Source organism: Drosophila subpulchrella, unplaced genomic scaffold (assembly GCF_014743375.2).
Source record: "Drosophila subpulchrella strain 33 F10 #4 breed RU33 unplaced genomic scaffold, RU_Dsub_v1.1 Primary Assembly Seq13, whole genome shotgun sequence".
NCBI classification, from domain to species: Eukaryota; Metazoa; Arthropoda; class Insecta; order Diptera; family Drosophilidae; genus Drosophila; species Drosophila subpulchrella.
In genome coordinates, this window is record NW_023665472.1 from 63826 (window position 1) to 78807 (window position 14982).

Below are 14982 nucleotides of genomic sequence, written 5' to 3' on the forward strand. Positions count from 1 at the left end.
TTTTTAGAGGGAAAACTTTAAAGGCGGGTGCAAATAGGCAAAAGTGTGCATAAATCGAAAGGCAACTATGCGGCAGTAGTTTCAGCACCCCATAAATCATAGTTTGCCGGGGCTTACACAACTTTCCGCGCTAGATAAATGACTCGATGTCGAAACGGAACCGCTTTCGTTTATTGTTAGAGCTACAAATATAATTTGGCAGGCTCGGTTTTTCCCATTCCTTTTTCTTTCCGTCTTTTCAATTTGCAAACAAACGAATGAGGAACGGACTTCTATCTATGGCAAATAGTTGGCTGGCAGCCTGCAATCAGCTTTTGGCCGGGCCAAAACGCTATTAGTATGCATGGGCTAGTGGAAAAGCCCGCCCCCAAATTTCCCACCCGCTTTGCAGAATGTTTGTTTTCGATTCCATTTGTTTTCCCTCAGCCACAGAGGGACATGGCAGTGTCACAGCCAAAGTCACAGGCAACAATCGAACACACGGCGTATACGTAACACACACACACATTTTTCAACGGCATCTCATGCAATTTCGCCCATGCAATTTGAGGGCCTAGAGCCTGCGGCCAAGTCCGGTTTTCAGGCCCGGATGCGGATGAAGGAATGGAAGTGGTCACACGGAGGAAAATATATATGCAAAGTGGTCTGGCCAAATTGGAAAGTAATACATAGGGTAAAGTTTCCCTTCAGTGTTGTTCAAACATAAACCTTCCTTGATTGATTAAGTAAGTATAAAAGTTGCAATTTAAATTCAGTCATTCTGCAATGGGGATATTTGTACTTTTAAGAAGATGAAAATAAGCCCTATGAGGCTATGGAATGATTTATCATATGACTTAAAATCTCTAGGATACGCAAACGAACTGGGTGGTTAGTACCCAGATTTATACGTGAATATAATTTATTTGTTTAAATAGGTAAGTATATTTATGCTATCTATGGTTGTGTTAAATTATTAAGATATGACAGACCATAATTGTAATTTTAATATATTACTTATTACGCAATTTCTTATAAGATTAAAAATATAACTAATATAACAAGAGGACTTTTTGTATTCAACGCTCTGAAGTTTTAGTTTTAGTTACAGTTTAGTTACAATTTTACAAAGGAGAAAAATATTTTATAGATGTTGAAAACATAAACATATATGAACCTGCTTTTAAGCATCACAAAAAAATTGACTTTAAATATTTTATAGAAGTTAAAAAAGGGATAAACATGGGACCATTTTCTCATCCTCACGTTAAACTAAAACTTAAAAAATTAATTTTTGTTATTCCTTTCAATATTTGAGTTGTAAGTGGATCTACAAAAATTTGTTTGTTTTGTTTTAAAATAATTGAAATGATATTCAGAAAGGGTCTCTAGAATACAGAGCCCTTGCTCTCCTGTAAGGTAACGATCATTTCTCTCAGTGCACATACCAGGGAAATACCGAAAAGCCCATGTACGGGTACAACCACGGCATTTAGTATTAGTTGTAGGCAAGCAAACAAATAATTTGCATGCCACCGCTGCACACGCAAGCCGGAAAATGGGAAAACATGGGAAATTCGTGATGTGCCGGGGGAGGGGTGGAATGCGGGGGGTGATGCGACGTGGCGTAACCGTAACCTTTAATTTGCAAATTATTTTGAAATGTTGCGGCACGGTCGTGTCAAGTGCATTTGCTCTGCCTTCTGGGGAATGGGGCGGTGAAAGTTATGCAAACTGGCGGACAAGTGTGAGGATGGGACAGGCCAACATCATTAAAATTCATTTGACGCAATTTGCCAACGCAACGCCTTAAATATTTAGAAATTTAAGGGGAAAGCTGGGAGTGCACTGGGACAAAAAAGGATAATTTAAGTTCATTGCCTTAATATATAATATTAATATATAAATATATAATATACAAATATATAATATATAAGTATATAATATATAAATATTTAATATATAAAATATTTTAGGAATATTTTGGGAACTAAGGACTAAGCAGGGACTTAAAGATGTGCCTTAAAGATTTAAACATAAACCAAATTTTCCTTAAAAATCTAAGGGAGGCACATCTTTAAGTCCATTATTTATTTAGTCCCTGGCCCCCCTAAAATCAAAGGCAATGGACTTCTGAAAGAATTTTGTTCCGTGTGTAAGTAGAAAGTTCTGACAGCCGAGTAGCAAATCCTAATACCCTGACTATGGACTATGACAGGAAGCTTCGTGGCGGGTCTTGCATAAAATTAGCTTACACGCATCACTGTCAAATACGCCGGACAGTCGAGCAGAAGGCCGTGAGAATGGATTAGGTGCTCGCCGGAGCAGACGGAATCGGGCTAATTACGAACGGAACTGCTAAATTGGCAAGGTGGGTAATTTCCATTTAAAGTGGCGTTTCCACGTTAAAGGCAACTCGGGATCCTATTTTCCTTATTTATTATTGCTTAATTGTTGCGCTGCCAGTCGACATTTTCGGTCATGATAAAACTGGGTGAAATATACGCAATTGGGGCGGTGACTAATGAAGTCGCAGATTAAATAGCCCAAAAAATAAAAGTATTCAATGTGTATATATAGATGTATATGTATATGAGCGGCTCTTCGCTATCGGGGTGCCATAAATAAGGCTGGCGAATAAATCAGGGACAATACTTACACTTGAGATACTGCTCGTTGCGGGCTATCACCTTCTCGGCATTCTTGCGGGCCAGGAAGAACCACTCGGAGGTGTTGCCCAGATAGTGGTACTCCATGGCCAGATCCTTGGCGAAGACCGCTCCGAGATTTGGAGGCGGCAGGCGGTAGGCAAAGGGACAGAAGAGTCCCGGCTGGGCGGGATGCTCATTCCAATCGAAGCAATTTCCGGCCGCGAATATATCATCGTCGAACTCCACCATGGACAGCACGGAGGCGTGGAGCAGGTTGACATCCTCCTGGACGGAACGGCCGGTGGTCTTGAAGATTCTGCCGGAGACAACACAAGCAGGCCATACAGCGGATATTAGTTGCAGGCCAGCGGAAAAAATTTAATTTATGGCCCTGGCCTGGCCAGGAAATTGCATTCAAAATGCATGACAAGAGAGGGAATCTCAAGTAGCGAAACTCCTACACTCTTACTATCAAATCGAACATAGATTATATTGTTTCAAAATATATTAGAGATGTAAAAATGATGTAAAAGTTATCGCTTTGAAAATGAAATATCTCGGTCAGACAGAACTGTTACTAAAAAGTCTTTTGCTTAAAGTGTCAAATATATCTGTTAGAAAATACTTTTATAAAATATCTAAAAAATAAACTTTTCAAATAGAATCAATCAGAAATCATTCCGACACTTTAATAAGCTTGAAAAGTCCGTAGGAGACATTAATTGTGAGTACATTTTAAATATCTCAAGAATTAAACTAAGGGATACATGTTACACATCTGTTTCTTCTTCTTTTTCTTTATGATAATAAAATTATTTACTAAACTGGCTGCTTATTATGGATAGGGTAAAGTTTTTAGATTTCAAATCAGATATTTTTGATCCCTGGTTTAAAAAGCTCCTATAACATTTTCTACTCTTTTATTCCCAAACAAAAAGAAGTATATTACAAATTCGAACATATATTTAGTTTTTATAAATCTACCACAATTTTAGATGTGCATATTTGATTTCAAGTTTTTACCTTGCGCTGCTTTAATATGCATTCAATTTTATTATAAATCTTCTTTTATGAATTAGAAATTATTTTTAGCTCGTTTTTAAATCTACCACAATTATTAAATATATTTGAATCTAAGTCTTTATCTTGGCCTGTCTTAATATGCATAAAATCTTATTTTGAATATTCTTATTTGCTTTATTTAAGTTATGCGTAATTTTTTGGTTTCTTAAGAAACCCCTTAAATAATCTTAAATAATCGCAAGAGGCCGTTAAACGATTTATTTAGAAGTAATGCAGGCACGTAGCCCGTCTTAACCCAAAATGCGGGGCAACCCTTTTGGGTGGCAGGGCATGAATAATATAATAAGTTTTGTTGCAGCTCGGGCAGAGCACCGAAAGTGGCCCAGTGGACCGGGCAGGGGAAGTCCCTCTAAGAATTGGCTTCCTTTCATTTTTGTTGGTCTGTCGTTTTTATTTTTACAACCCCAGGAGGGGCGGATAGTGGGTGTTCTATGGCCCCCTGGCCGTTACAAGTGCATACTTATAGGCGCGGCGCATTCAAGTCGCCTCAAACTGTGCTCAAGTGCGCTCCTGGCTTTCCATTGTCTGAGGCCCCGGCACAGGATGCCGTCGTATCCTCCGTACCCCCATCTCCCATCTCATCGGACTACCTCGAAAATGGGTAAACGAGAAAATTACATTGAAGATTTTTGCTTAGGGTGATGGGGGTGAAATTACCACCTCTTTACTGTCTGCGTAATATTAATTAAATTGCTGGGGACTACAGTAAAGAGGGTAAAAAAAGGGAGGGGGGTGCCCAGAAAAAATGTAGCAGCATCGACTTCAATTCCATTTTCCAATACATTAGCCAGGAGCAACAGAAGCCGGTTTCGGGTGAAAGACTCTGGATCTTGCGACTCCCTCATGTGACACACTCGCTAATTGGGCGTGGCTCATTAATTCGCTGGCGGGCCTCATTTGTAAATGTCAAAGGCATTTTGTCAGTCCCCAGCTAAAACCATCCCCCCCCACCCACTGGCACCACCCACTGGCCCAATCCAAATCCATGCGAGTGTCCAAGGCCGTTTCGGGGGCTCAAAAGTCGCCTAATGATGATGACGCCGCCGACATTGTTCGCTGGTGATAATGCTGACTTAGCTGGGAGCTCGACATGGAGTTGACAGCTTTTTTCCACCAGCCCCCCATTATTTATGGGCCACACAAACTTTTTTTTTCGGCACATGGCCAATGATGAGTGCAAATATCTCACTCTCAGCACTGCATTCGGACTTATAGAAGAGGTATTTCGGCCTTAGAGATTTAATTATATTTTTGTGTGTATAGTCTCTCAATTGTAAACTGTTTTTTAGGTCCTGAAAACCGTTTAAGGCAATCCAAGTACTTGTTTTGTACATTCAAACTTCATTTAACTTCATATTTATTTAATAAATATTTGTATTTCTAGGAACTAATGTTTCTTTCTTAATATTGTACTACAACATAAATAAATCACGTTTGAAATATTTTGTGTATCTCTCTTACATACTGTAAAAAGTATTTCCCTGAACTTATGAAACATGGGAATTTTTTCATAATTTAAAAAATGCATTCCCCTAAAAATGATTTCTTTTCAAGGTTTTTCATTTGTTTTTTTTTTTATAATCTGAAAATATATTTAAAATATGGTTTTTTTCCCTATACATTTCTTGCAAAATCGTTTCCTCTTCCGTAATAAAATTGTTTACCGTGCAATCCGACGAGACCTCGTTCCCCAATTAACATTCTCCGCAGACAACTTGAACTGCTGGTGTGCTTATATAGTTTGGGACGCTTACAGTTGCAGTGTTGCCGGTTTTCCGGCTTTTCTGCTCCTCCGCCCCCGCTGCCCCCTGAGACTGTGTCCTAAAGTGTGCTAAAAACACTTTTCAGCACTTGAGTGCTAGGAAAGAGGTGAAAACAAGGGCAAAACAAGCTGCAGATGGAGGTGCATCCAGGACGAGAGATCCAGGAGTAAGTAACTCACTAAGTACTCGAAAGTGTTCCCTCCCTTTTTGGCCTTTGTCTGTGTGCTGTGTTTTTGGGGCAGCAGGGAAAGGGGTTTACTGAGTCGGAGGTTTAAAGCCCCGCTTAAAGGCTTCCGACCTCCATGGGAACCCCCTATGATGCGGTTGCTTGGGAATTTCGCTCTACTTTTTCGTTTGATGATGCCCACCTGTGCTGTAATTACGCAACTGCATCGGAAAGTTGAGCTGTGGATCTCCCTGACGTTTAATTAAAAAAATATGTTGGCCCATCACTGGACCAGGCTAAAAAGTTTTTCTTTTCTTCTCACAGCAGACAGCATTACAATTTATATCCGCTGCTTTGTCAAAATCCCCAACTACCGGGACTTGAGAAATCTCCAAAGGGACCTGAGAGATGGCTGTTTCGCTTATTTGTTTAGCACATGATGCCAGTCAGCCGAATAAAACGCGTATTAGAAACTTGAGGCGCCTTGAAAATGTTGAGGAATAAGGAGGAAAGCTGCCTGCCGGCACTTAAGCCGCTTTTTTTGTTATTTGACTTGACAAGGCCATTTCGCTGGGGGTTTTCCCGCCGCTTTTCCGCCTCTCCCTAGCTCATATTTGCAATAAAGTCGCTGCCAAGGTCCCTATTGATTTTGAAAATAATGCAAAACAGCACGCTAACCGAACAAATATTTAATTGGCCAGCCATAAACAAGGAAATTAAATGCTTTTAGAACAGAGTGTGAACAAATAAAATTAATTATGCAGGGAAAATGAAATAAAATTTGTAAATTTAGGCACCTGGCGGAAGAGGGGGGAACACGAATCTGCGGAGGACTCTCAGGACATGCGAACGCACCGAAAAGTCCTCAAGAGTCCTTCGGGTTGGCCGTGTCCTTTGGCCAGAGGCCTCGAGCACCCGTTGCTTTTGCGACTCTGACTGCGTGTCGACATCTTAATTGAAAGCGAAATGCTCCGGTTTAATTATTCAAAGCCAGGACACTTCAACACACTCCTTAGAAAGGCCGACTGACTGAATGACTGAATGGCCAAGATGATGATGATGATGGTGAGGTGCCTTTCCCGGAACCCTCAGACGATAGCGTCCCTTTTGTCTGAAGTTGGGCGCCCTTTATTTGTTTGCCGGGTGCGCTTTTAATGACCCATAACGGTCAAGGCTTTTTGCCAATTTTAATTAGGCCATAATTAAATGATCAAACGGTGAGGCAAAGGCAGAACTGATAATATATATATTTAGATATGATTCCCTGCTAATTGACTTCTGCGAATTATGTTTTGTAATTCTTGGAAGAGGACTGGGAAATTATATCTTAAAGGGAAATCATTTATTTTATATTAACTCAAAGGAAGAACACATGAATATGCAAAATATCATAGATGGGGAATCTTTTTGAAATACTTTTTTTTAGTTTTGTAATTAAAAGATCAAACAGTGAGGAAAGGCATAACAAACCATACATATGTATATTAGCATATATATAAGATAAATATGCTAATTGACTTCGGCAAACAAAGTTTTTAAATGTTTGGGAGAAGCTTACAAATTGTATATTTATGGAACAAAATGTATTTATTTGGTGTAAATTTAAAGCTTGAACTTGGAAACTTTAGATACACAATACCTACTAAAAGTAAACATTATAAAAAGTTTAACATATTAAAACGAGAAAGGTAATTAAAGGAAATCCTGTAAATTTAAAGAAAAAACTTGTGTATCCAAAATGGGAGGTCTTAAAAAACTTTTTGAAATACAATTAAAAAATAAAAACCAACTAAAAGCCTACTTAATTATCTTAATGCTAACAAAATTAAAAAGGTTGCCGAGGTTGCCTATCCAAAATGTATGGCTAATTTGGCAGGCAATTTTGTTACCCAATTTGACATTAGACCCCAAAGATGAAAGTTCAGATGAGTGGGAAATCACTGGGAAACTCCTGCTACGTGGCAATATGTGTGCTCAATTAGGAAGCAGGAAAAGGAGTTCAATTAATTAAAAGTTGCCCCATGTTGGCCCAGTTTGGCTGCCTGGCCTCCGCTCCGCTGGCTGGCGGCTAATTGAGCCCCAGGCACTTGTTTTTGACATGTTTATGCTGGCCACAGGACCACCAGACCACCCTGCACTTTTTCCCATTGTTCAAAAAATGCTTTTTGATTTAGTCCATTAATTGCTTTCAACTTGGTAACTTCTTTTCAACGCACTTTGCCAGCCCGATGATTATTATTATTGCAGGCGCGCCAGTAAAGTTGGCAAACATTTTGGCCGAAAAGTTTCCCTTTTTGATTTCCTGCCGCCAAGCATAATGAGTCGAGAGCTCGCGCCTTTCGACTGCTTGCAAAGACAAACTTTGTCTGGGCTTTTGGGCACCAAGTTCTGAGTTCTGGTTCCTACGATCCAAATGTTTTTATTGCGCAAAAATAAACTCAAAAAAAAAGGAGAAAGAGCTTTGTGGCTGCTGCGGCTTAAACGTTACGCATACGCCGAGTGGGCCAGCCACTTGAAAGCGACCGAGGCGAAGGACTTGTTTTCGGGGGATACTCGACAAGTTTGTTAAGCTGTTAAGTTATGGCAACATGTGTTGCACAAAGCGCGGCAAAGCGATGCAGTCGTTTAGTTTGCAGTTCGTAAGGCCCCCGAAAGAGGGTAACCATCCAAAAGCATTCACAGACGTTATAAAATAAGTTGAATCGCTTTGCGGTTCTGCAAACACGACTAAATTGAGCTGAACTGGCGTTTAGCGACCGAACTTTGTACAGCTCTATATATCAATTAGACAAACTTTGAACTTTTGCCAATGTTTGGCTCTTCCCAAACTTAAATTGATTATAAGGCAGAGAAACTAATTTTCTTTATTAAATATTTGCCAAAATACGGTCTCTTTGGAAAACTGAGAAAATAGTATAATATTTGCACTATCAGAATAATTAACCAACAGATTATTTGGAGTAAAAACACAGCGTATGCACATAAGTGTTTTAAAATGTATGCAATTTGCAAGCTGAGAACGCCATATTAAATAGTAATATTAATGTATTTCTTATAAAAGTATCTTTAAATATATTAGTTTCCATAATTTGATCATTTGAATATTAATTGATTAAAAATGTTTTTTAATAACATTAATGCTGTTTCTATTTTCTTTCTTCAATCTTTAAGATAGTCTTCCTCGTATCCTAACGTAATTCATAGTTCACATCTTATGTTTTCTTGCTAAACAAGTTCTTTCTTTATGGTTTTTTTTTATACAATACCTATTTATTATTTTACATGTTAGAGAATGTTTATTTAAAAGCATATGCTTAGAATTGTTATAAATTTTTAAACTATTTTAGTACAAATTAAAAACAAAATGTTCCTGCATTGGGAAAATATGAATTCCTTCTAGAAAAACCTACTTGTTTTAAAAAAAAACCTTTCCTATGTATTATATTTCGTATTAATAAATATAAATTAATTATGATATCATAGAGAGGTGGTTTCCTGTTATATAAGTTAAGCTGTAGCTTGCTAAAATAAGTCAAAAAAGAGGAATCTCTCTAGCCAGGTACAGAATGAAATTCAGATTCAGAACCAGAACCCGAACCTTTTGCATCCAACATCGCCACCAGGCTGCCGACAAGGGCGGCATTCGTCGGTGCAAGAGTCAAGAGCAGATGTGTGTGCTGAAATAAACCATCTGGAAAAAGGGCCGCTGCGAAGTGGTGCCCTGGTGCAGGGGTTCCAAGTAAGCCTCCACCTTTTCGGGGCCCCCAGGATCAGGACGGGGCCAAAAGCCGCCGGTGGCCTACAAAGGCATGCATGTCCGCGTCAGTTGCATTCGCAGTTGCTCTAGCTTTTGCGGCTTTCCAGGCGGGCGGAGAACGTAAAAATCCACATTAGGATTGTTTTGCGCAAAATGAAAACAATTTCCATTTCGGGGCTAGACAACTGCATTCTGCAGTGGCTAACAATAAAAATAGCGGGAGCACAGGCTCGTGGGCGTGGCAGGTCGAAAGGGCGTGGCAGGAGGCACCGTTATTAGCACCGCCCGCTGGGCGAAAGCAGAGTCGAGTAAATCAAGCGGCACAAAGTCCCGAAGCCATAAACACTGCGAGAAATCAAGTGAAAAATTGCATTCGGTGACCTCGTTTTGTGCACAGAAAAAAGTTGGTTTGATCGTTCTTAATTTCAGTTTGAAGAAAAATGATAAATGGATATTTTATGAGGTTATAAATCCTTTTTGTACTGAAAAATATATATTTTTGAAGTCCTTAAATATTTTAAAAATTAAATAAATTGAAGTCCTTTAAAAATATCAGATTTCCGAAGTTCACGAACAATTAAAATCGTAAAATCTAAGCCCTAGTGAGAAATTATTAACACAGAAATCTGACCTGAACATGTTTTTCTTTGTACTTTTAAAAGACCCTGAAACATTGAATTCATATCATCTATTTTTAAAATCTTGAAAATTTTTTAAATATCTTAAATTTATTGGGAATTAAAAGAAAATCTTTTCAGAGTTTCAATATAAATATTTTGCTATCAAAAGATGTTATCAGATTGTATTTTAACCGATGTTTTAACTAATATTATTAAAGACCTTTTCAGGATTTCATGTAAAAACCTTTTTAAAGCCTGTAGTTTTCAAAGGGGTTTCTCTTTATTTTTCATCAGTGCGAGACTGTTTCCTGAACATTGACTTGCATAGATATTTGTTTGCTTCCGTTTGGAGAACTTTTGAAGGATGTTGACAATGACGCGGCGATGGGGACGGAACAGGATCCTACTTTGGCTATAAAAGGGTTTTGGGGTGGTGGCCTGGGGTGTGGATGTGGATGTCCTTGATGCTGTCGCGTTTTATTGCCGCTGGCAATTGGAAACTGCATCGCTTATGCAGATTTCAATTTCGATTTGTTGTATGAACTGAACGCAAACGCCACTCGAATTCCAAAAGGCATTGCGAATTGAAACAAGCGACGGCGAGGCAATAAATTATTTGCCAAGTTTATCGCCGAACTTCCGCTGAAAAATAACAAAATCATTGCCTGGCAAATAAGAGAGAGATATGCACTTGAAGTCAAAGCAAAAAAAAAAAAAGAGTTGAGATGGCAGAGAACAGCAACACCGGAAACTCAATTTTCAGGACAAGCCAAGCCAGCAGGTCCTTGGCTTTTCACTCACAACTCTCGCTCACCTTCTCACCTTCACATTTTCCCCGCTCGACGACAACACATTTAAGTACTTAAAAGTTTTCCGATTCCATCCGCCATGTTGCCACACTTTTGCTTTTGTGCCCTGTGTGCCTTTCAGCTGGAGTTTTCCTACCATTTCCCTTCTGTTGCCGTCTTCACTTGGCGGCGTGAACGGAAACTAACGAAAAGTGGCCAAGGCAAGAAAACAATTGAAGCTCGTAATTTCAACTTGAATTGATATTGTTTTTCCTGACTGCCATTTAGCCTTCCCCCCCTGCACTCACCTTCAAGCTGCCTGTCCTTAAATGTTATTCTTGTTTTTGTTTGCGAAACAAAGTAAACGGGAAATGCCCAAACACACAAAAACACAAAAAGCGAGTGGGTACAAGAAAACCGGAAGGATCCTTCGCTGGCAGGGCGATAACAATGTATCACAAAACAATAACTTCAATTAGTATCTATCTGTGTGGCACGGAACCTCGGGCTCAACACCCCCATCGTAATTTCCTTTTTCCCGCCCAAGCAAAAGTTTTCCTACTAGCCTTGATTATGTTAACACAAGCAAAACTGATTAAACAGGTCCTGATTAGCCGTCGCCATTTTTGAAATTATGAACCAGGAACTTGGACAGTATCGGCCATCAAATTTATGGGGCAAGTCGAACTGGATAAATCATCGGGGTCCCAGTGGAAACATTCCCCCGTTGAACCAATAATGAAAACAAATGTCTGGCATATGACACTAAATGCAATAATGTTGATCCCGAGCCAGATCCTTGGTGGCGCAATTTAATTTATTGACATTCGAAGCTTTGACATTTTATTGCTCCCCAGGCCAAGTTACACCCATTGTCCGCTTTCCCAATTTCCGCACTCCCCATTTTCCCTCCGGGTTTTCCCCGTCTTTTGGCCCTCTGTCACTTAATTTGCCAAGCTGCTCGACGCCTGGTTTAATTGTTTATTTGCGCCTTTATTGACAGGCGGTATTTTATTTGGATTCTTAGTATACTCAAAAATTATTCGAGCTGTATTTTAGAAAATTTGGAAACACGTTTTTTATTCTATTAATCACAAAAGGATATCTACTCCAAAATAATTTTTTTTTAAATAAAGTAAAATTAACTACGTACAAAATTATTATTTTTTTTAAATTCTAAAACAAAAGTCGCATTGACTAAAATTAAATAAATTCCTTACTACTGCTCTTTATAAAAAAATAATTTTCCCCTTTAAAGTAATCCCCTCCCGAAAAAAAAAACCTTATGCCAACTATTTTCCTATCCTCGAAACATGCCAAGTAGTCCCTTTCCAGTATAGCCTTCTTCTTTTTTTTCGTGGTACAAAAACCACGTCTAGTCTTTTAGACGAATTACATAATATAATATATATAAAAAATTATAATCCTTATTAACACTTTGGCCGGATGGAAAGAATTCAAAGTGCACCACACCACTAAAATCGAAAAGCAATATATTCATCCTAAATTCACTTATTTTTTTTTCTAAAATTTATGGCGAATACTTTTTTGAGTGTGTCATCGATTGTCTGTAGCTTTTAACAAATGAGTTTTTCGGTGAACAAATGGCTTTGATTTCCTGTCTTCGAAAAGTTGTTATCTTTTGCTGGAAAATTATGTCATTGGAATTCGGCGAGCAACGACTAAATCACATCCTGCGGACAATATCCAATGGCCTGTTGCACGAAGTCAACCACACCCAAGTTTTTCTATTTGTTTTCACAAAAAAAGAGCTAAGTTTTTCTTGATTTTTCTATTGCCATTGGCCATAAAACCCAAGACACGCCAAAGGCAGTGAGGAAAAACAGAAGGACATAAATTCCAGGTCTAATGTCCAACATCCCCATCGGCATTGACACATAGGATGCGTGTATGCAGGCAAGGGCATTTCGACATTGGAAAGCAGGACTTTGGACTTGGACTTTGGACTTGGATCCCTAGACCCACATATGCGAAATCTGATGAAACTTTGTGTTTATTGTGCCTGGCTGCTGGGTAGCAAAAGAAAAGCAGAGCTCAAAAAATGTTGGCCAAACTTGTGAGCAGGAGCAGAAGCAGGGCTGCCTGATGTCCTTGTCCTACGGATTGTCACTCGGGCGGTTATCCAGATACAGATACTCGTACAAGATATACTGCCAAATCGATGATAGAGCGGAATGGACTCGAGAAAACAAAGCACATATCAGCTGGCTCGGTTTGGACAGCTGGAGAAAACCATAGAAAAAAATGAGAACCCAAATGAATTGCCATCGCTTTGGTCGCTCAGGTAAATCAATGTCCTTTTGGCCACAAGAATGCCGCAAACTTTTTGCCCGGCACGCCTGCTCCGCTAAGTAATTGAACTTTTATCAAAAAAAAATGCACGCAGCCAAGCAGATGGACAGGGCGGGGGAAAATCGAAGGAAAAGTGTAGGGAAAATCTGGGGAAACCGGAGGTAGTTCTGCCAACTATGGCCCAACAAGCGCCGAGAGCAACCGCAACAAGAAAAGCACATTATGCTTGCTGTTGACAAAGGCCACTTGCCAATCTGGATGAGCAGAAATTGGCGAATAACTACTGAAACGTGAACGCCGACCGATGAGCGATGGTGGCTGGGAAATTGGAAATGGGAAATGGAAAAGCTCAGCTAATCCGGACTCCTAAGCTTTTTTTTGGTTTTTATACGAATCTAAAGAGACTGAAACTAAAATTTATATATGTGTATCTGCCAATTAAAATGTTTATTTTTGAATGAGGAAAATATTCTATTAATTATGGCAATAAATTATTTGTTGATTATAATAATAATAAATTAAGATTAAGATTGTATATTTTTTAAAGCACGAAAAATATTTTATTTCTGGAGGGAATAAATTATCAGCGGATTAAAATGTATATTCCTCCAAATGTTAATTTATTCTTGTATTCCTTCTATGTGATATATATTTTTTTTAAAACGGAATGTATAATGATTCTAGTGGCAATAAATTATTGGTGATTTAAATTACATTTTTTTAGAGTACGAAAAATATTATATTTCTGGCAATAAATTATCTGCTGATTAAAATGTCTATTCCTCCAAATGTTAAATATAATCTGTATTTCTTCATTGTGAATATATTAAATAAAATGCTTTGTACATATGCGATTTGTTAATATTATGTGTTCATATTGAGTCATTTAAATAATTCCTAACTATGAATACTAGTATCTCTTCTACAAGGACGTTCATTAATGGCACATCCATGTTACTCAACAACTCCATGTTCTCTTCACTGCACTCATCACAATTCTGTTTGATTTAAATTCTTAACTGTCACGTTGGCACTTTCCCATTTCGTGTAAAAGTTGTATTGTATAATTCCAAAAGGGCGCCCTTCCAGAGGGGGAAAACCATGCCAGTCATCAAGTTGCAGTCCTCCGATGGCGAAATTTTCGACACCGATTCCGAGACTGCGAAATGTTCGAGCACCATTAAAACCCTGCTGGAGGATTGTGCACTGGAGGCGGAGAATGACCCACTTATTCCGCTGCCCAATGTGAATTCGACGATTCTGAAAAAGGTTCTCATTGGGCCAAGCACCATAAGGGCGATAATGAGGAGGAAGCTGAGGGGAGGCGTCCCGGCCAATGGTGGATATCAGTGCCTGGGATGCCGAGTTCCTGGCCATGGATCAGGGCACTCTCTTCGAGCTCATCCTGGCGGCCAACTACTTGGATATCAGGAATCTCCTTAATGCCGCCTGCATGACGGTGGCCAATATGATAAAGGGCCACACGGCGGAGGAGATTCGCCAGACCTTTCACATTGCCAACGATTTTTCGCCCTCGGAAGAGGATTTACGGCCCGCGGGGACCGAAGTTCCGGAGGAGGATGAGATAACCGAGTATGGCGATTTATAAATTCGGAGTGACTGGCTTAATAAATATTTCGGGGATAAGAATTACAACAGGAAGTGTTTTTTCTTACAGAAGGATTACTCCGAAGTGCCTTTTAGGAGCCTTCAATAGCTGATTATTTATTTATACTAAGATAATGGTATTTTGTAGATAGCGTTTTCTCATAAAGAAGCTTTTTTGATTCAATCTTCCTATGGTTTTGTTGATAATTTTTTGGCATATTTGCATATGCTAGGAATACCCTAATGTATTCTGA

The 14982-nt window shown here is 39.1% G+C and overlaps 1 protein-coding gene and 1 pseudogene across 1 annotated transcript in view; one reads left to right on the forward strand and one right to left on the reverse strand.

The window, feature by feature from the left end:
- Nucleotides 1–2942, reverse strand: part of LOC119558711 — a 33966-nt gene extending 31024 nt beyond the window's left edge. Inside the window, 1 exon segment of the mRNA XM_037872055.1 lies at nt 2639–2942. Coding sequence (XP_037727983.1) covers nt 2639–2879 — 241 coding nt within the window. The 5' untranslated portion in view covers nt 2880–2942.
- An 11279-nt stretch (nt 2943–14221) lies between these two features.
- Nucleotides 14222–14757, forward strand: LOC119558713 (annotated as a pseudogene).
- Nucleotides 14758–14982: the final 225 nt, after the last annotated feature.